This window comes from Salmo trutta, chromosome 12 (assembly GCF_901001165.1).
Source record: "Salmo trutta chromosome 12, fSalTru1.1, whole genome shotgun sequence".
Classification (NCBI taxonomy): domain Eukaryota; kingdom Metazoa; phylum Chordata; class Actinopteri; order Salmoniformes; family Salmonidae; genus Salmo; species Salmo trutta.
Window position 1 is genome coordinate 85,131,880 of NC_042968.1, and position 21,563 is coordinate 85,153,442.

The window sequence follows — 21,563 nt, forward strand, 5'->3', positions numbered from 1 at the left end:
AGGGAGCGGGGGGAATCTATCAAAAAGCACACCTCTAACTTCTACAGTACTAATACAATTAGTCATAATACTGTGAATATATAGTTTCACAGACATATTGTTGCATTTTTTCTGGTTTGTGCGAAATCATGAAGAACAATATAAAACCAGTCTGCACACCACCAAGGTGAATCGGTTTAGTCTTGGTTGACAGTGTGGGGGATGGGTAATGTATTGATGCTCGAGTGCCAAATCAACACAAATTTGTTTCTATTTGTCTTTGTTACTTCTTTTTGTTATTTATGAGTCTTATTTTTGTATATATATTTTTAAATGTTATGATTATTAATTTTTGTTTTTTCCAAATGTCTGAATAAAAATTACAGTTCGTGCAGAATGGTGGGATTCAGGGAGCCATACAAGCTAGAAACGCCACTGCGCGACGTGGTCAGTCTTTACCGCTGGGACCTCAAGTTTGTGTCCCGGATGCCCGTTAAAAGTAGCAGTTAGCTGCTAGCCATCATGAAAACGGAGCAGGCTAATGCTAACAGTGCTAGCCCACTGGTGTTTTTATCCCCGGCTGGGCACAAATGCCTTAGGTGTTAGATGATTTCCACACAATCACAAGATCAAGATAAGGTAGAACTGGAAAATAGACAGGGATTTGTTTGCCCTAAATGCACCACCATCAAGCAGTTTAGGGAAGATATCCTCCTGCTGTTAGCTCGGCTGCAGGAAAAGGATAACTTGCTTTCTAAGTACACCGACCTTGCTGTACACTGACCTTGCCGTAACTTAGGTAAACCACATCTCATTTTTAAACGCCTCCTATAGCAAAGCTGTCGATGAGTCGGGGTTCCAGGATTATTTCCAGCAACATTGCAAACAGTTTTAGAGACTGACAGACAGGGTCTGGTAGTGCTGCAGTCCTCCCTGTCAGAATAAGCAACAGAGGACTTGGAAACCATGTCAACTCCTGTACAAATGGCACTATGGTTATTGTGAGTAACATAATTAATGCTTTTTTTTTTTACTCCGCCTTCTAGTGAGTTTATAGAAAAGGTCATCTCCTTTCATTCTGTTAGATGCGAGACTGTCAGAAAATAATTTGGTTGTTATTTCCATTGGTTACCTCAAGGCAGATGCCCCAGGGGCAAAGTGGCCCTGTAAAGGCCACCAAAGCACTTTCTTTACTGATTTATCAATAAAGAAAAAGAGTGACTCCAAGGCCATTGAATTACTGAATCTACTGAGCTCTACAGACTTGATCCAACATGTTACTGGGCCCACCCTAACTGTGGGCATACTCTGGTCCTGGTTATTACCAAGGGCTTTCTTTTGACATATCCTCTATTGTTGATGTTGCTTTATCTGATCCCCACTGTGGATTTTTTACTACCTTGTTGCCTATAGCGCATTATTAAGAAACGCCATCTTACCCCTGAAGTTGCTACAGATGTTATTGCGTGTATGAACAATACGACGATGTGATGATTCACATCGTCGTATTGATGATTCCGTTAATAACTTTCATTTAATATCAAATTAAGAGTAACCATTGATGCCATAGCTCCAGTCGAGTTGAAAAAGGCCACATCCAAACAGAGAGGCCCTTGAATGAGTGAGGCAACTAATCAATTAAAGAGAAATTGCAGAAAGGAAGAGTGGCAGTGGAGAAAGTTAAAGTTGCAGGTCCATTATGATATTCTGAGACAGTAACTTGGCATATATAACAAGGCAATTAGTAATGCCAGACGGACTCATGTTTCTAACTTGATCACTATTAAAATCAGAATAATTCCAGAGTGCTCTTCTCAACCATTGATGGCCTGATAAATCCTAACCCCGCAAACCTATGCGAACTTTCCTCCCCATCTAAATGTGATGAGTTTGCGGCATATTTCAAAGATAAAATAACCAACATTAGGCTGGTTATCAGTCAAGCGAGACCTGATGAGAAGTTTGATGATATGTGCCATAGCCTACCACGCAAAAGGCACTATGGATTTTTTACCCCCTCGTTTACACAGACGTGCTCAGGAAAGTGATATCACAACTTAAGCCTTCAACCTGCCTTCTCAATCCTATCACCTTCTTCAAAACAGTTTTTAATTGCATATCAGAAATAGTGCAAGCTATTGTTAAATCACTCCCTGTTCACAGGCACTTTCCCAACTGCACAAAAACTGCTATGGTGAAACATTTTACATTACTTTTCTTAATAATCTAGTTTCTTCAGCTCTTAGCAATTTTTGTCCAATCTACAACCTTTCATTCTTAAGCAAAACTCTGGAGAAATTGGTTTTCAAACAGTAAAATATATATTTTTTTGCCCACCACAGCCGAGAGACAGCCTTAGTTAAAGCGGTAAATGATCACAGATGCCAAACAGCGCTCTGTCCTTGTACTCTTTGATTTAAGTGCTGCAACCGACAATGTTACCCATGATGACCTTCTGGACAGACTGGAGAGGTGGGTTGGATGTCCGGTCCAGTTCTAAATTGGTTTAGGACCCGTTTAACCGGTCGAGATTTTGTCACCTTTAGTGAACATAATTCAGAGAAAACCCACATCACATGTGGCGTTCCACAAGGTTGGAATTTGGGTCCGGTAGGGTTTAGTTATACATGTTAACCCTTAGCAGCTTTATCAGAAAGCACAGCATTGAATTTCACTGCTACACAGACGATACACAACTTTGCATTTCTGGGTCACCATTATTATTAGACAGTGTTAGTGATGTAAATAATTAAATGGCTCTCAACTTCCTCCAGCTAAATCAAGACGAGACCGAGGTACTTATTGTTGGAGCAAAAGCACAGAGAGAAACTGGCCGCACATTTGAATTCACATGCAATAAAGATAAAACACCAGGTAAAAAACCTAGGTGTTATTTTAGATTCTGAACTTTTGAATCACACAATAAGAATGTGACCAAAATAGCTTTTTACCTAGGTGTGGCCGTTTCTCTCTCAGGCTGATAAGATTCATCCATGTTTTTATTACAAGCAGGCTTGACTACTGTGATTTTCTCCTGTACGGTCTACCCAAGAAAGCCATTGATCAACTGGAAAACATACATAATGCTGCAGCACAGGTACTGACTAAGACCAGACAGAGACCACACAGACTGTTTTTAAGGTCTCTGCACTGGCTGCCTGTGAGTTTTATTGGTTTTGAAATCAATCCACGATTGTGCATCCCAATACATGTCAGACATGCTTTTAAGTTATGTACCCAGTAGGTCCCTCAGGTCCTCTGGTACTGGCCTTTTAACTATACCAAAACCTAGGACAAAGAGACATGGAGAGGCAACCTTTTGTTATCCCCCGAGCCCCTGGAATAGCCTGCGAGAGAACCTGAGGGCCTGAAACTGTGGACATATTTCAGAGATCTTAAGACATGTTCTTAGCTTTGCTTTTCCTTCAACTGTTTTTTAGTCATTAAGATGGTCATTCCTTTATTTTTTTTATCTTATGTTTGTTGTAAATATTTCAGATTTTATTTTCATTGTTTATATATTTTTTCCTGTGCAGCACATTGCATTCCATGTATGAAATGTGCTTTATAAATAAAGCTTGATTTGATTTTCTCTAAGGACTGTAGTTAGCAGTAGTATTCAGTCCATAAATTTCACCCCCCCCCTCATTACCGTATCCATATTCAAACCATCCTCATCCCTCCCTTTCCATATTCACTTTGCATCTGCATCCATTTGTTTTTTAGGTTTAGTCCCCCCCCATTTCTCCCACGGCTCAATCAGAGCCTGATTCATATTTAACACTGTTGTGGCCCGCCGACATACAAGACAACTCAACAAGACCGCTTTGATTGTGTTTATGTTTCATTCCCCCCTCTTCAATGAAAGTCACTCCCTCGTACCGGGGGAGGGGAGGAAGAAGAAGAGAAAACAACACAAAGCTGTATCAAATATTTATGCTGCAGGCGAGTCTGTGGACGCCCTTTGAACAACAACTCATCACACAAAGCAAAGCTGGAGAAGAGTGGTTAAACTGAGCTTCATACCCTACTGCTGTGGGAGGGAGGCTGTACGGACAAAGACCGTCCTCTGGGTTTGAGGGAGAAAGAGAAAGATGTGGAAGAACGCTGGAGGGCGGCTCCTGACCTTTAGTTTGTTATAAGTGTTTGTCTGAGCTGAGGAGGCTGTGTGGAGGGAATCCAGTAACAGAGTCTTATTCTACTTTCAAACGAGGCATTGGATGGAAATACAAGAAAATATATTCTGTTCCACTCCGCTGCACTAATCCTTCCTCTCCATCCTTCTCTCTCTCTCCCTCCATTCTTCTCTCTCTCCCTCTCTCTCTGGCTGTTGAGGGGATATAGACAGTGAACATGGCAGGGTGAGACTGCCATGGCAGTCAGGCCAACTGTGTCCCTCTGTCCCCAAGTCGGCTCCCCCTGGGGACAGACATGTTGGTGACTGCACCTGTGCCCGTGTCACCGTCACATCTGCACAGCTCTAGCATGGACTCTGTCCTACAAAGTAATGTCACCTGGCTGTCTCACCTTCTGTCTCCTTCAATCACGGTCAGCTCTGCCTCTGACACCTGCATGACTTACTGTTACTCACCATCACACAGCATGGCTCTCTGGGAAGTATGTATGCACCAGCAATAGAATAGGGCAGATTGGGATGCAACAGATAAGTGATTTCAGATAATGAGTGATTACACATGATTACCCACACAAGTAAACCAACTTCTCACACACAAAACCCCCCTTACAAAGACCAATCCACCGCAGATGCTTACCTTGACATCTGAGACCTTCATGCGGGTGCCCTCCTTGCCCACGAAGATGTCATCGATGTCCACCAGCAGGTAGCGATCTAGAGAAAGAGACAGCCTCTTGCCCGTAAGGAAGGCCACAGCGTCCACAAACACCAGCTTGTGCAGCCAGAAGTTGAGGTTGTTGCCGAAGAGCACCCGCTGGATGCCGTCGTGAAGCCCCAGGTCCTGAACAACAGAGGCATGGAGGGGGCTGCTACCCACCCCCATCCCGGACATGCCCAGGTCAGGCACCCGGGTCCTGGCTAAGAGAACAGGTTCGTAGGTAGAGTGGTTGGACTGGAAGACAGTCCAGTCATCTCCGGGTAGGGGGCCTCGCTCCACCTCCCGGGCCTTAGTGATGAGGAGCAGGGGGGACTTGGGGTTGACGCTGCAGTCCTTCAGGCCCAGGTTGGAATGGAGGAAGAGGGGGAAGCCCTTCAACTGGGCACTAAGTAGGCTGTTCTCATTGGCCTGGGAGAGAGGACAAGGGAGAGATGGAGTCAGCTGCATTTCTGTTTACAGGTAGTTTCCTGGTGAAAACATTTGCACACTTTATCCTTGAGATGATTACATACCTGGCAATGTCACTTAAAATTCTCCTACACACAATAGACACCGATTCAGAAATTCATTACCAAAGAGGGAAAGGGGCTCTATAATTCCCATAAGGCTATGCGTCGGTCGTGTGTATGTGTGTAAATCTGTGTTTGTGTGCAGGTAGCCTAGCGGTTAAGAGTGTTGGGCCAGTAACCGAAAGGTCGGTGTTTCGAATCCCCAAGCCGGCAAGGTGGAAAAATCTACCATTCTGCCCTTGAGCAAGGCAGTTAACCCCCAACAACAGCTGCTCCCCGGGTGCCAATAATGTGGACGTCGATTAAGGGAGCCCCCCCCACCCCCCCATCTCTCTAATTTGAAGGGGTAGGGTTAAATGCGGAAGACACATTTCCATTGAATGCATTCAGTTGTGCAACTGACTAGGTATCCTCTTTCCCTTTCCTATCCATTTGTGTGGGGGGGGGATAAATACGTAGGTGAACCCTCTGCCCCTTATTTCTTTGTTTACATTCTGAGCAGGAGCCCCATAACTGTTGTATTGATCAGTGATAAACAGCATTTGGCGATTCTAAACAAATCAATCACGGTCACAGCAGCCCCAGGCAGTGAGTCATCCTGAGCCTGTCAAACCATCATTCAGTGGTTTAGCAGATGCTGCTTTGCTCTCAGAGCCACTGGCAATATCATACTTTAAAGAATATGATTTACTATGCATATATCCGTCTGGATATTGACTTAAGGAATTCAACATCACTGACCTATAGCTATTAGGCATACCTCTCAGTCAGATATATATAGGGACTAGGATGGTATATCAAATACTAGCCCTCGGTGCGTCTTGGCAACGTGATTACTAGCTCAGGGTTACTACGGGCTGATTGGCCAAACGGCCACAAAACAGCCGGAAAAGGGTGCAGTTCTTAACATAGTCTCCTCATAATTCACCCAGGGTTAGGCTGACTGTAGTGCTAGTTTAGGAGGGGAGGATTTACTCCAATTATACAGCAACTACATGGATATGGGATTAAGCTCAATGACTAATGGGAGGACGAGAGGGGCTTAAAGCAACCTCTATCCCCTGCCTGGGTGTAATTAAAAGTGAGGGTGCTGGTGGCTGGCCTCTGGTTCTAACAGTCCTGCTCTAGTGGCGGGATCTAACCTGCAGTTATAACAGCCCTGCTCTAGTGCTGGGATCTAACCTGTAGTTATAACAGCCCTGCTCTAGTGCTGGGATCTAACCTGTAGTTATAACAGCCCTGCTCTAGTGGCGGGATCTAACCTGCAGTTATAACAGCCCTGCTCTAGTGCTGGGATCTAACCTGTAGTTATAACAGCCCTGCTCTAGTGCTGGGATCTAACCTGTAGTTATAACAGCCCTGCTCTAGTGGTGGGATCTAACCTGCAGTTATAACAGCCCTGCTCTAGTGCCGGGATCTAACCTGTAGTTATAACAGCCCTGCTCTAGTGCTGGGATCTAACCTGTAGTTATAACAGCCCTGCTCTAGTGCCGGGATCTAACCTGCAGTTATAACAGCCCTGCTCTAGTGCCGGGATCTAACCTGCAGTTATAACAGCCCTGCTCTAGTGCCGGGATCTAACCTGCAGTTATAACAGCCCTGCTCTAGTGCCGGGATCTAACCTGCAGTTATAACAGCCCTGCTCTAGTGCTGGGATCTAACCTGTAGTTATAACAGCCCTGCTCTAGTGCTGGGATCTAACCTGCAGTTATAACAGCCCTGCTCTAGTGCTGGGATCTAACCTGTAGTTATAACAGCCCTGCTCTAGTGCCGGGATCTAACCTGCAGTTATAACAGCCCTGCTCTAGTGCCGGGATCTAACCTGCAGTTATAACAGCCCTGCTCTAGTGCCGGGATCTAACCTGCAGTTATAACAGCCCTGCTCTAGTGCTGGGATCTAACCTGTAGTTATAACAGCCCTGCTCTAGTGCTGGGATCTAACCTGCAGTTATAACAGCCCTGCTCTAGTGCCGGGATCTAACCTGCAGTTATAACAGCCCTGCACTAGTGCTGGGATCTAACCTGTAGTTATAACAGCCCTGCTCTAGTGCTGGGATCTAACCTGTAGTTATAACAGCCCTGCTCTAGTGCCGGGATCTAACCTGCAGTTATAACAGCCCTGCACTAGTGCTGGGATCTAACTTGTAGTTGCGGTAGCCCTGCTTGAGTGCTCTGGGACCAGGCAGGCTGGGCGAGGCCACTTGGTCCCAGTGTAGTGGTTCTAACAGGTGGGTGTTCACTTCAGAACCAACCAAAGAGAATTAGGTAGGCGGACGTACTGTAGCAGCCAAGCAGCTGAGTCCCACTCCCACTGCTGGTGAATGTGCTGAGCCATGTTCCAGCAGGGCCATTATCAGCTGAGCTATGAGCCATGACAGGACCACCGTACTAGAGAAACAGCAGGGTGGCAGCCAACCACAGCATGGCAAACAACCACAGGCACAGGCTCTGTATACAAACCTGTGTGTGTGTGTGTGTGTGTGTGTGTGTATTATACTGTACTCGCTGCTCTTGGAGGTAGATGACACCAAGGTGGAACCTGCCCGCCTTTTACGCAGCCGGGAGTCATTTAAAAATTAACGAGTGCATATTTCATTCAGAAACTTTTATCGCAAATCACAGAATTCCCCCTCGGATTCAGGGAGGTACACATTAGAAAAAAAATTACTATTTTATTTAGTAATTTGACTATGTGCTTACATAAACCAATCTAGGTGTCTATTTTCTCTAAACCTGACCTCCAGCAATGCATGCATATCCCAGAGAGGGAAAGGATATTTAGTGCTTAGGTCAGGAGGACGTCTTCTAGTCTATGTGGTGATTGCAGCCTATTGCAGACAGAGGGCCAAGGGCAGAGTCAGGGTGAAGGGGACTGATGAGTCTAATTCACCATGATGGGGTCAGCCTGAAGAGGTGCTTAAGCACAAAAAGATTTGGGGCGGCAGGTAGCCTAGTGGTTAGAGCGTTGGGCCAGTAACCGAAAGGTTGCTGGATCAAATTCCCGAGCTGAAAAGCTAAAAATCTGTCTTTCTGCCCCTGAACAAGGCAGTTAACCCACTGTTTCCCGATAGGCCGTCAATGTAAATAAGAATTTGTTCTTAACTGACATGCCTAGTTAAATGAAGGTTACAGCAACATCTGATGGACACAATCAGTACAAGTGCCCCTAGTATTCAAATGAGTAATTTCTATAGCTTCACAGGCATCTTTATTTTACCACTGTTTACACAGCTGATTAAAGATAACAATACGGGATCGGTGTCCTGGGCTGAAATCAGTGACTGGCTCTCATCTTAAAAGAAGCCTATAAAACCCACTGCATACTAACCTTAAAGAAGCCTATGATACCCACTCCATACTCCACACAGTACTTGTCCAGCAGGTCTCTGTTCCAAGCGTCCAGGTTGACGTACTTCAGGATGTTCTCGTAGATGACCAGCGTGAAACGGCCTCGGTCCTTGTCTGTCAGGGTGGGCATGTCCCCCTTTCCCGGGGCCATCTCGGTTCGGTAGAGGAAGCGGCCAGACTCCAGGATGGCCACAATGTCCTGTCCCAGCTGGGAGTATAGGCTCTCCACAAACACCAGCACCACAGGGTCAGTGCGCAACACATCTGAGGGCCTGGCCGTGCGTGGAGGGAGCGCCCGGGAGGAGGTGGAGGGTGTGGCAGCACGGCGGTCGTCCCAGTCAGCAGTGCCCTCCTCCGGCCCTCCCATACCCCCCGCCGCCGGCTCCAGCTCCCGCTTGACTCCGTAGAGGAAGTAGGCAGAGACCAGGACGCTCACCATGCAGAAAAGGAAGAGGAGCAGGAGGCTGGTCTGGAGAGTGAGGGAGTGAGACTGACGGAAGAGCCGCCGGAGGCGACCGCATGACGGCAGCAACATCACCCCGTACAGACTCAGTCCCAGAGTGCACGGCGAAAACAATCAGATTGTAACGGTAGTTTTGGAGGTGGTAGAGATTCCTCTTCAAAAATACAATAGGCTCCTCCACATCACGTACTCATGTCACCATTGCCGAGGGGTGGTGGGAGCAACATAGGCAGGGGACACCATCAGTGTGGGTGGGTGGCTCTCTGGCAGACAGGGATGTGTGCCTTTAACCCATCCACCTGCCCCCTGCCCTCCCCACCCCCCGACACCGCTTACGCTCTAAATCCTGGGGCTCTCTACAGGACCTGCAGAAGGACAAAGGTGGTGACGGAAGATGGTTCTCTGGGGTCACACGGGTAGTCCAGCACAGTGCTGCTCTTCCAGCAGGTCATCCCCAAAGCCTTCTCCAGGAGACCTGGAAGACAAAGACAAATATTCAGAGATTGAACAGTCCTGTTCCAGTGTTCCAGATATACACAGAGATTAGAACAGGACTGTTCAGTGTTCCAGATAGACATAGAGATTAGAACAGGGCTGTTCAGTGTTCCAGATAGACAGAGATTAGAACAGGACTGTTCAGTGTTCCAGATAGACATAGAGATTAGAACAGGGCTGTACAATGTTCCAGATTTACATAGAAATTAGAACAGGGCTGTACAATGTTCCAGATTTACACAGATATTAGAACAGGACTGTTCAGTGTTCCAGATATAAACAGAGATTAGAACAGGGCTGTACATTGTTCCAGATTTGGTGAGGATGAGGTGAGGATCTGCAGTGAAGAAATGGGAGAAACTCCCCAATTACAAGTATGCCAAGCTTGTAGCATCATACCCAAGAAGAGAGGATGCTGTAATCACTGCCAAAGGTGCTTCAACAAAGTACTCAGTAAAGGGTCTGATTACTTACGTAAATGTGATATTCCTAGGTTTTTGTTTTGTTTCTAAAAACCTGTTTTTGCTTTGTCATTATGGGGCATTGTGTGTAGATTGATGGGGGGGATTTGCGTAACAAAATGTGGGAAAGGTCAAGGGGTCTGAATACTTTCCAAATGCACTGTATGTTATGGGATGTATTGACATTATGGACAGTATGTGAACAGAATATTTAGTATATTTGTAGGATAGAATAGTATATATAGACAGCAATAGTTGAATAGGGTAGCATTGACTAGAATACAGTATATGCATATGAAACAAGTAAAACAATATGTAAACGTTATTAAAAAGTGACCATTGCCCATTATTAAAGTGACCAGTGATTCCATGACTACGTAAATAGGTCAGCAGCCTCTAAAGGTAGCCGGCTAGTGACTAAGTTCAGGGCAGGGTACTGGGTGGAGGCCTAGTGACGGCTACTTAAAACTGATGGCTTTAAGATTGAAAAACAGCTTCTGTCTCTCGGTCCCAGCTTTGATGCACCTGTACTGACCTCGCCTTGTGGATGATAGCGGGGTGAACAGCCGTGGCCCGGGTGGTTGATGTCCATGATCTTTTTGGCCTTCCTGTGACATCGGGTGCTGTAATTGTCCTGGAGGGCAGGCAGTGTGCCCCCGGTGATGCGTTGGGCAGACCGCACTATTCTCTGGAGAGCCCTGCAGTTGCGGGCGGTGCAGTTGCCGTACCAGGCGGCGATACAGCCCGACAGGATGCTCTCAATGGTGCATCTGTAAAAGTTTGTAAGGGTTAGGGGCCAAGCCAAATTTCTTCAGCCTCCTGAGGTTGAAGAGGCGCTGCTGTGCCTTCACCACACTGTCTGCATGCGTGGACCATTTCAAAATTGTCAGTGATGTGTACGGCCCCATCGATGTGGATGTGCTCCCTCTGCTGTGCCCTGAAGTCCACAATCAGCTCCTTTGTTATGTTGAGGGAGAAGTTATTTTCCTGGCACCACTCTGCCATGGCCCTCACCTCCTCCCTGTGGACGGTCTTGACATTGTTGGTAATCAGGCTGCAAACTTGATGATTGAGCTTCATTTAGTTCAGTTACCTTTGATTTCTTGGATACAGGAACAAATGGTGGACATCTTGAAATAATAGGGAGAGATTGAATATGTCCGTAAACAATCCAGCCAGCTGGTCTGCGCATGCTCTGAGGACGTGGCTAGGGATGCCGTTGTCGTGTCTTTGCCTATGCCAGATTAAGTGATGACATGCTATTCTATAAAATAAATTTCTCTGTAATTCATATTACCTGATTAAGCTAATCAGGTGAATGTAATTAACCTGTCTGGGAACCTGGGACGCTTGCGTCCCACCCTAGTCAACAGCCAGTGGAATCGCGTCGCGCGAAATACAAATACCTCATAAATGCTATAACTTCAATTTCTCAAACATATGACTATTTTACACCATTTTATAGATACACCTCTCCTGAATCGAACCACGTTGTCCGATTTCAAAAAGGCTTTACAGCAAAAGCAAAACATTAGATTATGTTAGGAGAGTACCCAGCCCAAAATAATCACACTGCCATTTTCAAAGCAACTAGCATGCATCACAAATACCCAAAACACAGCTAAATGCAGCACTAACCTTTGACAATCTTCATCAGATGACACTCCTAGGACATCATGTTACACAATACATGCATTTTTTGTTCGATAAAGGTCATATTTATATATAAAAACAGCATTTTACATCGGCGCGTGACGTTCAGAAAATATTTTCCCCCAAATGCGTCTGGTGAATGAGCGCTACAATTTACAAAATTACTATTCAAAAACATTGTTAAAATGTAATATTATCATTCAAAGAATTATAGATTAACATCTCGTGAATGCAACCGCATTGCCAGATTTAAAAATAACTACTGGGAAATCACACTTTGCAATAAACGAGGTGCTATGCTCAGAAAAATAGGCTAGGCGATACAGGTTAGCGCCATCTTGGAACCATCTAAAATCAAATATACTATTGTAAATATTCCCTTACCTTTGATTATCTTCATCAGAAGGCACTTCCAGGAATCCCAGGTCCACAACAAATGTAGTTTTGTTCGAAAAAGTTAATAATATATGTCCCAATAGCTCCTTCTTGTTAGCGCGTTCCGAAGGCTACTCATAATGTACTGAAGCGCGCGGGACTTGTCATCACGAATGTGCAAAAAAATATATATTTACGTTCGTTCAAACATGTCAAATGTTGTATAACATAAATCTTTAGGGCCTTTTTCAATCAGAGCTTCAATAATATTCAAGGCGGACGATTGCATTGTCTTACTAAACGTTTCGGAACGAAAGGGTACCCATGGGCGCCCGCGTCATAGTAGTAATGGCCCTCCCTCTATGACCAACTTTCCAGGCCTCTCGTTCGGTCAGTTTCTACTGGAGAAGACTCAAACCACTTTGTAAAGACTGTTGACATCTAGTGGAAGCCTTAGGAAGTGCTAAATGAATCCTAACTCACGGTGTGTTTCATAGGCAAAGTGTTGAAGGTGATTCCACAAATCAGATTTCCACTTCCTGCATGGAATCTTCTCAGGTTTTGGCCTGCCATATGAGTTCTGTTATACTCACAGACATCATTCAAACAGTTTTATAAACTTTAGAGTGTTTTCTATCCATATCTACTAATTATATGCATATTCTAGTTACTGGGCAGGAGTAGTAACCAGATTAAATCGGGTACGTTTTTTATCCGGCCGTGCAAATACTGCCCCCTAGCACCAACAGGTTAACTAGAAAGTCGGGGCATCACGAAATAATGTTTATAGAGCCGTTATCTTCTGAATAAACTCTTAAAACCTCTCTTGGGTAGGGGGCAGTATTTTCACATCTGGATGAAAAGCATGCCCAAAGTAAACTGCCTGTTACTCAGGTCCAGAAGCTAGGATATGCATATAGTTGATTTGGATAGAAAACACTAACCTTTCCAAAACTGTTAAAATAATGTCTGTGAGTATAACAGAACTGATATGGCAGGCGAAAACCTGAGAAAAATCCATCCAGGAAGTGGAATTATTTTCATGTGGCTGTTTTTCAACTCAATGCCTATACAGAATCCAATGGGTCAGGAATCAAGATTGCAGTTCCTATGGCTTCTACTAGATGTCAACAGTCTTTAGACATGGTTTCAGGCTTTTATTTTGAAAAACAACAAGTAAAAATACATTTTTGGTCAGAGGAAGTTTGCAGACCTGATTTGGCGCGCTTCCGTGAGCACCCTCTTTGTTATTTTTCCTTTCTATTGAAAAAGGTATTGTCCGGTTGAAATATTATTGATTATAAAGACAATAAACAACCTGAGGATCAATTATAAACATCATTTGATATGTTTCGCCGAACTAAACCGGAACTTTTAGTATGTATTCGTCTGCCTGTTGTGACCGCCTTGGAGCCATTGGATTACTGAACAAAACCCGCCAACATAAAGAGGGACTTTATTGAACAAAACTAACATTTACTGTGCAACTGGGAATCTTGTGAGTGCAACCATATGAAGATCAAAGGTAAGTGATGAATTTTATCGCTATTTCTGACTATGGTGACTCCTCTACTTGGCTGGTAAATGTTTGTATGCTTTTTTACACGGGGTGCTGTCCTCAGATAATCACATGGTATGCTTTCACCGTAAAGCCTTTTTGAAATCTGACACAGCGGCTGGATTAACAAGAAGTTCATCTTTAAGCCGATGTATAAAACTTGTATATTTTATGAATGCTTATTATGTGTATTATGAATTTGGCGCTCTGCAATTTTACCGGATGTTGGCCAGGTGGGAAGCTAGCGTCCCACATACCCTAGAGAGGTTAAAGACCAAGTAATCTTTTACATCAATAGCAGTCAATATTTAATCGTCACTTTATTCTGTCTCATCTGAAAGTTGTAAATTCTTGGTTATCTTCACGAACCCTGGCTAACAAGTTGAATCAGCAATACAAAATGTGGTTTAATTATTTATTTACTAAATACCTAAATAATCACACAGAATGGATCATACATTGATTACAAATGATGTCAAAGAAAACGTCCCTGGCGGACGGAGCCGACATGACGGCTGGTTACACAAAGGAAAGGGGTTGGGTTTCAATGAAAGAGCGGGAAGACTGAGGAGCAAAGGGAGAAGCTGTGTCTCTATCGGGCCGTAGGCAGCTACTCTATCGTAAATACAGAATCTTATGCATTCTAAATAACCGCCCATTTGGAAAAGGAAAATGCAATAAATATTTACTCTGAGCTGCGCTTCGATCGGTTGGTCGTAGATGGGAGGCCGGGTTGTCCTTTGAAGAATGTCTGAAGGTAGAATGGATACAATGGATACCGTCTTCTTGTGGTAGATCTGATACTCTGTCCGTCCTCTCCTAGCCCACATCTACAGTTGCTGCGCTAATGCGACGGCTAGGAATTATCACTACTTTAGTGAATAAGAGTTCAAAGTTCATACCAAGTTGCCATGCTATATGCTCATGCTATATTCTGGCTGGTATAGTCGAAATTCATCCTTCCGGCATGTAGGTCGTCACCTTCACATTGAAATTCGATGCTAATTTCGTTAGGTTATCTTAGGTTGGCTTAGTTCTGTAGGTGGTCTTTGTCCTTTCAACGTGGGGGGGGGGAACAGGTTATTATCTGAGCCCTTTTAACGTAGGACCGTCGCCCTAACGTCCTCGGAACAGGAAGTTACATTTTCATAACAGGGCTTATATAGTAGGGGAGAGAAGGGCATGTTTCATAATTTATAACCGATGTCTGTTCACATGGGCAGGGCCACTGAGTTGAGCATAGTTCACTCATGAAAACCCAATTCTCTCATTTGGAAGCTAAAATTAAATTTAATCTTTTCACAAATAGTTTCATATTTAAACATTTAAATTGCACAACAATTCCATGTGTAGAATGTCAATGTGTAGACTTTCCAAGATACAGTTTATGTCGTCCTATCATCAGTAATGTCTCAGACGCCAACTGATCTGGCATCATATTCATTTAGTACCAACGCATATTTTCAGCTGGTTGGATTACCGAAATATGGTTCCGTTCCCCCACCCTTTTGATGTTCCCAGACTCTCTCTCAATGTTAACAAATGGATTTTCAATAGTCACATCGGTAGAGTAGAGAGAGGAAAAAGGGGAAAGGTATTTATGGGGGTCATAAACCTCCCCCCTCAGGCCAATGTCATGACACCGTCTGGGCCGGCAGCCTTGTGAGGGTTAACACGCTTAAATATCTTACTTACATCGGCCACTGAGAACGAGAGCCCACAGTCCTCGGGAGCAGCCCCCATCGGTGGAACGGCGTTATCCTCAAAACGGACGACGGTGGTGTTTAGAATGTCCAGGAGCAAGACATCTGTGGTCGCGACGTGGCTGGTTCTCTAACACATACACTGTGTGTCTGAGCCGGTGAATTGCGACTCCACTTTGTCTCTGTACTGTTATGTCTGTTTGATTGCCTCGTGGAGGGCATAACTGCACTGTTTGTATTATAGGGAAAAACATTCCCTATACAGTTCCTGATGAACTCACCGTGTCAGTGTATATGTCAATGTTATTCTCAGAGGCAACCTGGAACATATACCTGTCCGCGTAAGCAAAACAATCTTGCGTCCATACAGAAATGGTTTGTCGAGATCGTTGTGGATGAACTTCTCTGGCCTGCACAGAGCCCTGACCTCAACCCCATTGAATTTGAATGCAGATTGCGAGCCAGGCTTCATCTCCCAATATCAGTGCCCGACCTCCCTAATGCTGGTGGCTGAATGGAAGCAAGTCCAACATCTAGCGGAAAGCCTTCCCAGAAGAGTGAAGGCTGTTATAGCAGCAAAGGGGGATGAACTTCATATTAATGATCATGATTTTAGAATGAGATGTTCGACGAGCAGGTGTCCACATACTTCTGTAGTGTATCTTCAGACTGTTTTACATATATCTGCTAATTGCAAGGCTTCTGATCTCTACTGAACAAAAATATAAAAAACAACATGCAACAATTTCAATGATTTTACTGAGTTACAGTTCATATAAATGCAGTGTATATGCCTCATCACAATTTAACTCGGAGATCTACGGACAGTTCCTTGAACTATACGGTACAGTTTCTGCACTGTCAGCTGTGGGACCTTTCTTTCAAATTCACGTCCAAACAATTGAATTGGCCACAGGTGGACACCAATCAATTTGTAGTGACATCAAGGATGATCAAGGAAATTAGATGCACCTGAGCTTAATTTGGAGTGTCATAGCAAAGGGGTGTGAATACGTATTTAAATTAGGTTTCTGTATTACATTTTCAATACATTTGCTAACATTTCTAAAAACATTGTCATGACTCTCCTGTGAAGATCTGAAGGATCAGGTTACAGTGGGTCCGGTCTACAGCGCCCTCTCTCTCCCGCAGAGGGGGAGGAGGGGTGACGTTGGCCATTTTATGACAGTCGTAAATACCTTGTAGAAAATCTGCCTTTGCAGGATAGAGGGGAAAGGAGATTCCTCCAGCCAAAACTACAACACCAAAAGGCTGGATAATGAAACAATATTTCTGTAATCCAAACATTGGGAATGGTCCGTGAATATTTAAAGAATAACCATGTCCAACAGTAGTTGTTTTGTGATCATGAAGGATGGTATAACTTAATACCTGTACCTCTACAAATGTGAATCTGATAACTGGGATGTATACATCTAAATGTTATGGAACTTAAATGATTAAATATTAAACTTTTTGTGAGAAGATGTAATGTGATGTTAGCCTTCTAAATGAGAGAATTGTTTTTCATATAAAGTCTAACCAGTCAGAGACCACACACACGTGAGCACCGACATGTCATTGAACGCCCCTTTTGCCAGGGTGCATAAAACCCCTCGTGAAGAATTAACATATCAGACCAAGCAGGTGGACGGTGTTGAACCGGACACCACGAATGGTTAGACTCTATGAGACCAGAAAAACATGGACCGTGGCTGCACAATGAAATGGTAGGAATTAAAATCTCTGAAGACCAGTACATTGCCGGGTTGCTACGGGCGTATAAAATGGTTCTAGCTCTACATTGAACCAGTGTGACCGACAGCGTGAGCTGAAAGGTACAAAACGGTTAGAAACTCTCGAAGATGACGACACAGGAACATTCAGTATGCAGCTGTTTAGCTACTTTAGTCTAGTAAACTCGACCGAAGACAAAGAACAATTTACTCCCACCAATATAGATACCTATATTCTAACAAACAGAGCACACTGAACAATGCGGGGTAGACCTCTGGAAGATCCGTTCCCACAGACACTCCAAAAACAAGAAGCTACGCCTACTACAAAAGGGCATGGTGATCTCTGCTGGACAACCAGAAACTTTGTCAAATTACTCCCCGTAGATGGATTGAGTGTTTTTAGAGAGACAGCAAAGACATACAAAAGTAAATAAGTACATTGCAATTATTTCGAATAAGTGGCCGTTTATGTGCAAAGTATTCGCGTTTCCATAGTGGAATTCCTTTGTCTCCCCCTTTCCCTCTTTTGAATCCGCCATTTTGTGTAACAAGCCGTCATATCGGTTTAGTCCACTAGGGACCTTCCATTGCATTGTGTTAGTAACCAATAACTATACCGTGTGTGTGTGTGTGTGTGTTTATGTATTTCTGTATGATTGTTTAGTTAGGAAATAATTAAGCCAATTTGTATATTGCCGATTCATCATTTATGCTTGGTTTCGTGCAGATATCCAAGATTTTTGCACCATTCAGAATAAGACTGATCAGGTAAATAAGAATGAATGAATTGACTGATGTAAGAGATATTTACATCTTTAGACTTTAGTCGGGAGATAGGAACTCGTGAAATAGCTTTTCCCGTGGTGCCCCAGATTGCTAGATAATTGTTATATTATTAAATTAATCACAATAATTGAACATGGTATGTAATTATTATAAATAAGTCAAACAAATGAATGATTATCACAACACGACAACATGTTTTCACTAGGTAATGGAATGGCCATCACAAAGCCCTGACCTCAAGCCAATAGAAGGTTTGTGGGCAGAACTGAAAAAGCGTGTGTGAGCAAGGAGGCCAACAAATCTGACTCAGTTACACCAGCTCTGTCAGAAGGAATGGGCCAAAATTCACCCAACTTATTGTGGGAAGCTTGTGGAAGGCTACCCAAAACGTTTGACCCAAGTTAAACAATTTAAAGGCAATTGAGGTCTGATGTCAGGGTCAGAGGATTGAGGTCAGGGCTCTGTGATGGCCACTCCAATACCTTGACTTTGTTGTCCTTAAGCCATTTTGCCACAACTTTGGAAGTATGCTTGGGGTCATTGTCCATTTGGAAGACCCATTTGCGACCAAGCTTTAACGTCCTGACTGATGTCGTGAGATATAGATACTTTTGTACCCGTTTCCTCCAGCATCTTCACAAGGTCCTTTGCTGTTGTTCTGGAATTGATTTGCACTTTTCGCACCAAAGTGCGTTCATCTCTTGGAGACAGAAAGCGTCTCCTTCCTGAGCGGTATGATGGCTGCGTGGTCCATTGGTGTTTATACTTGCGTATTATTGTTTGTACAGATGAACGTGGTACCTTCAAGCGTATGGAAATTGCTCCTAAGGATGAACCATACTTGTGGTCTACAATTCTTTTTTTCCTGAGGTCTTGGCTGATTACTTTTGATTTTCCCATGATGTCAAGCAAAGAGGCACTAAGTTTGAAGGTAGGCCTTGAAATACATCCACAGATACACCTCCAATTGCTTCTAAAGCCATGAAACCATTTTCTGGAATTTTCCAAGCTGTTTAAAGGCACAGTCAAGTTAGTGTATGTAAACTTCTGACCCACTGGAATTGTGATACAGTGAATTATAAGTGAAATAATCTGTCTGTAAACAATTGTTACAAATTACTTGTGCCATGCACAAAGTAGATGTCATAACCAACTTGCCAAAACTATAGTTTGTTAACAAGAAACTTGTGGAGTGGTTGAAAAACAAGTTTTAATGACTCCAATTTAAGTGTATGTAAACTTCCGACTTCAACTGTATATATTATAGTAGAATAATAGTGAAGACATGCAATTCTCTCATCATAAATGCAGTCATCTTTTCAGCAAAAGCTTAATAAGAGATTAGAAAAGGACTATTCAGTGTTCCAGATATACACAAAGTGCTTTCGGATGGTTTTCCAGCCCCTTGACTTTTTCCACATTTTGTTTCATTACAGCCTTCTTCTAAATTATTATTTATTTTTTTCATAATCTGCAATCTACACACAATACCCCATAGTGACAAAGCAAAAACAGGTTTATGAATTTTTTGCAAATGTATAAAAAATATATATATATTTTTACACAAGTATTCAGACCGCTTGCCATGAAACGGAGCTCAGGTGCATCCTGTTTTCATTGGTCATCCTTGAGATGTTTCTACAACTTGATTGGAGTACACCTGAGATAACTTAAATTGATTGGACATGATTTGGAAAGGCTGCTGCTGGTTAGAATGCCTGCACCTTGTTTTTTTTTGTCTTCTGCAAAGCAACAATTTTCAGAGGATAAAGCTAAAACAAACGAGAGCTTGTCAACCGTCGGAAAGGGCTGAAGCGACAGGGTGACAAGATCCAGCGTGCTTGGGGATGGATCCAGTCAGGCACCACAGATCCATTAATATATGTAAAGAGTGGAAAAAATTAAAGCCTTGGGGATAAAAAAAATAAAATAAAAATGCATGAATACCAAAGCAAAGCAACAGCACAAAAGTACATTTATAAAGATGAAAACACAGGCAACGGAAGGGAGAAGGGGGCCAGGGAGAAAGCTATTTCATCACTTCAAAAGGGTGTTGGGAGCAGAGCATGTGAAAGACGCCAGAGTCGTCTTCCCTTTGGTGAGACACAGCTGTTCATGTTCTAGTTCGTTAAGGCTTGCACATATCGCAACGAATGGGGATCTAGCGTTCGTCTGATGATAGTTCAGCTCGCTGTGTTTTAGGGACCACCAGCTGTAGACCTCTGGCTGCTGGCATTTTTCATGTGTTTCTACATGTAAAATCGGTGTGCACTTGGCTTTCAAATTTCATTGAGGTACTAAGTATTCTTGGCCAGCAAACACTATTGGTGTGTGAGCCCTTAGCGTGATCCAATTTCCCCAATCAGGAATTTGAGGCGGGCAGGGGGTGGGGGCTAGCTTTAGGGAAGCAAGAAAGAAAAATTCCATAAGGGGTTGCAAGGATGACGTGCATTTGAGTCCTTAACCCCACTCCCGGCCCCCTCCCCAGTCCCCACACCCAGAGTCTGAGCTCCAACCACAATACCCGTCACTTGGCTCCCATTGTGGCAGTGAGAGGGAGGTGAAGACCTGTCACCATGTCATCTGGGCCAGGATTAGAGGGACGGGGCTCTGCTATTCATCCACAGGGTATTTAGCCCACCCTTTTAAATGTGTAAAGGATTATGAAAACCCACTATAATTCAGATGGCAATGCATTTGTCAAGTGAAAGAGGGGAAACACCCAATAAACATGAAGCACTGAAGCTGCTGGGTCATAGACAGTATGATTCTACTGTCTTCTACTGTATTCTATCTGTAATACAGGGCTTGGCTACACAAGATTAGCTAGCTAAAACAGGAGTTCGATTAAATCCGTGTTGATGTTTTTGATGGTGGCCTGGTTTAATGTTGGCAACAAAAACAGGCAAGACGGGGTGGTAAAGGTGGCCACAGCAAGCTCAACTGGGTGCAACAGGCACAGCTCTCAGAAACATTCTGGAAGCAAGTGGTTGGGAGAGCTAACCGTATCCTAGGCTGTCCTGATCACCCCCTTCTTGACGATTTTGAGCTCCTCCCCTCAGGTCCGTCGTTTTAGACTTCCCAAACTCAAGAGCAACAGATGGAAGAACTATGTTATCCCATAAGCTTTCTGGATCTGCACATGAAATGAAATCATGTCTAATGCTGCACTTTTGCACAATGACAGCTCCTTTGTCTATTGATTTTAAGAACATAACCAATGTCATTATCTGCTGTATGGCTGACACCGTTTTTAATGTTTTTATTGTTGAACCCTGACTGAACAACATTTCCCAATTGGGACAATAATGATAACTTGAAAAAACATAAAAAGTGTAACGTTTGAATATCTGTGTTCTTCTATGACAGTAGAGACAAGTGACGAGTCGGAGCGGCCTCTGGCAAATAGCTGACAAAAGAACAGATTGTATTCACCGCTCCTACAGATCAACAAAAACCCAGCTTTTCCCTGACATCATGTGTCTCATCTGAGGAACTGAATACCAGGCTGAGATGAAGGCACATAGTCTTACAAGACAACAGTGCCAAAGGATTTGAGGATTCTTTTTTTGTTCAATGTACCAGACAAAAAAAAAGGAATGGAGGGAGGGAGGAAAAAAAGTTGTCTTCCTAGCTGGTAT

General features: G+C 43.7%; 1 protein-coding gene across 3 annotated transcripts in view; it reads right to left on the bottom strand.

Annotated features, from left to right (window-relative positions):
• LOC115204527 (bifunctional heparan sulfate N-deacetylase/N-sulfotransferase 1) overlaps positions 1 to 21,563 on the bottom strand; it is a 143,186-nt gene that overhangs the window by 57,802 nt on the left and 63,821 nt on the right. For 2 of the 3 annotated variants that reach the window (XM_029770181.1, XM_029770182.1), the window contains exons 2-3: positions 8,670 to 9,627; positions 4,752 to 5,240 (exon numbers count right to left, since the gene is read on the bottom strand). In XM_029770181.1, coding sequence (XP_029626041.1) covers positions 4,752 to 5,240; positions 8,670 to 9,224 — 1,044 coding nt within the window. In that variant the 5' untranslated portion in view covers positions 9,225 to 9,627. Of the gene's footprint in view, positions 1 to 4,751; positions 5,241 to 8,669; positions 9,628 to 10,643; positions 10,663 to 21,563 lie in introns of those variants that run through there. The other variant, XM_029770183.1, reaches the window with a different exon arrangement.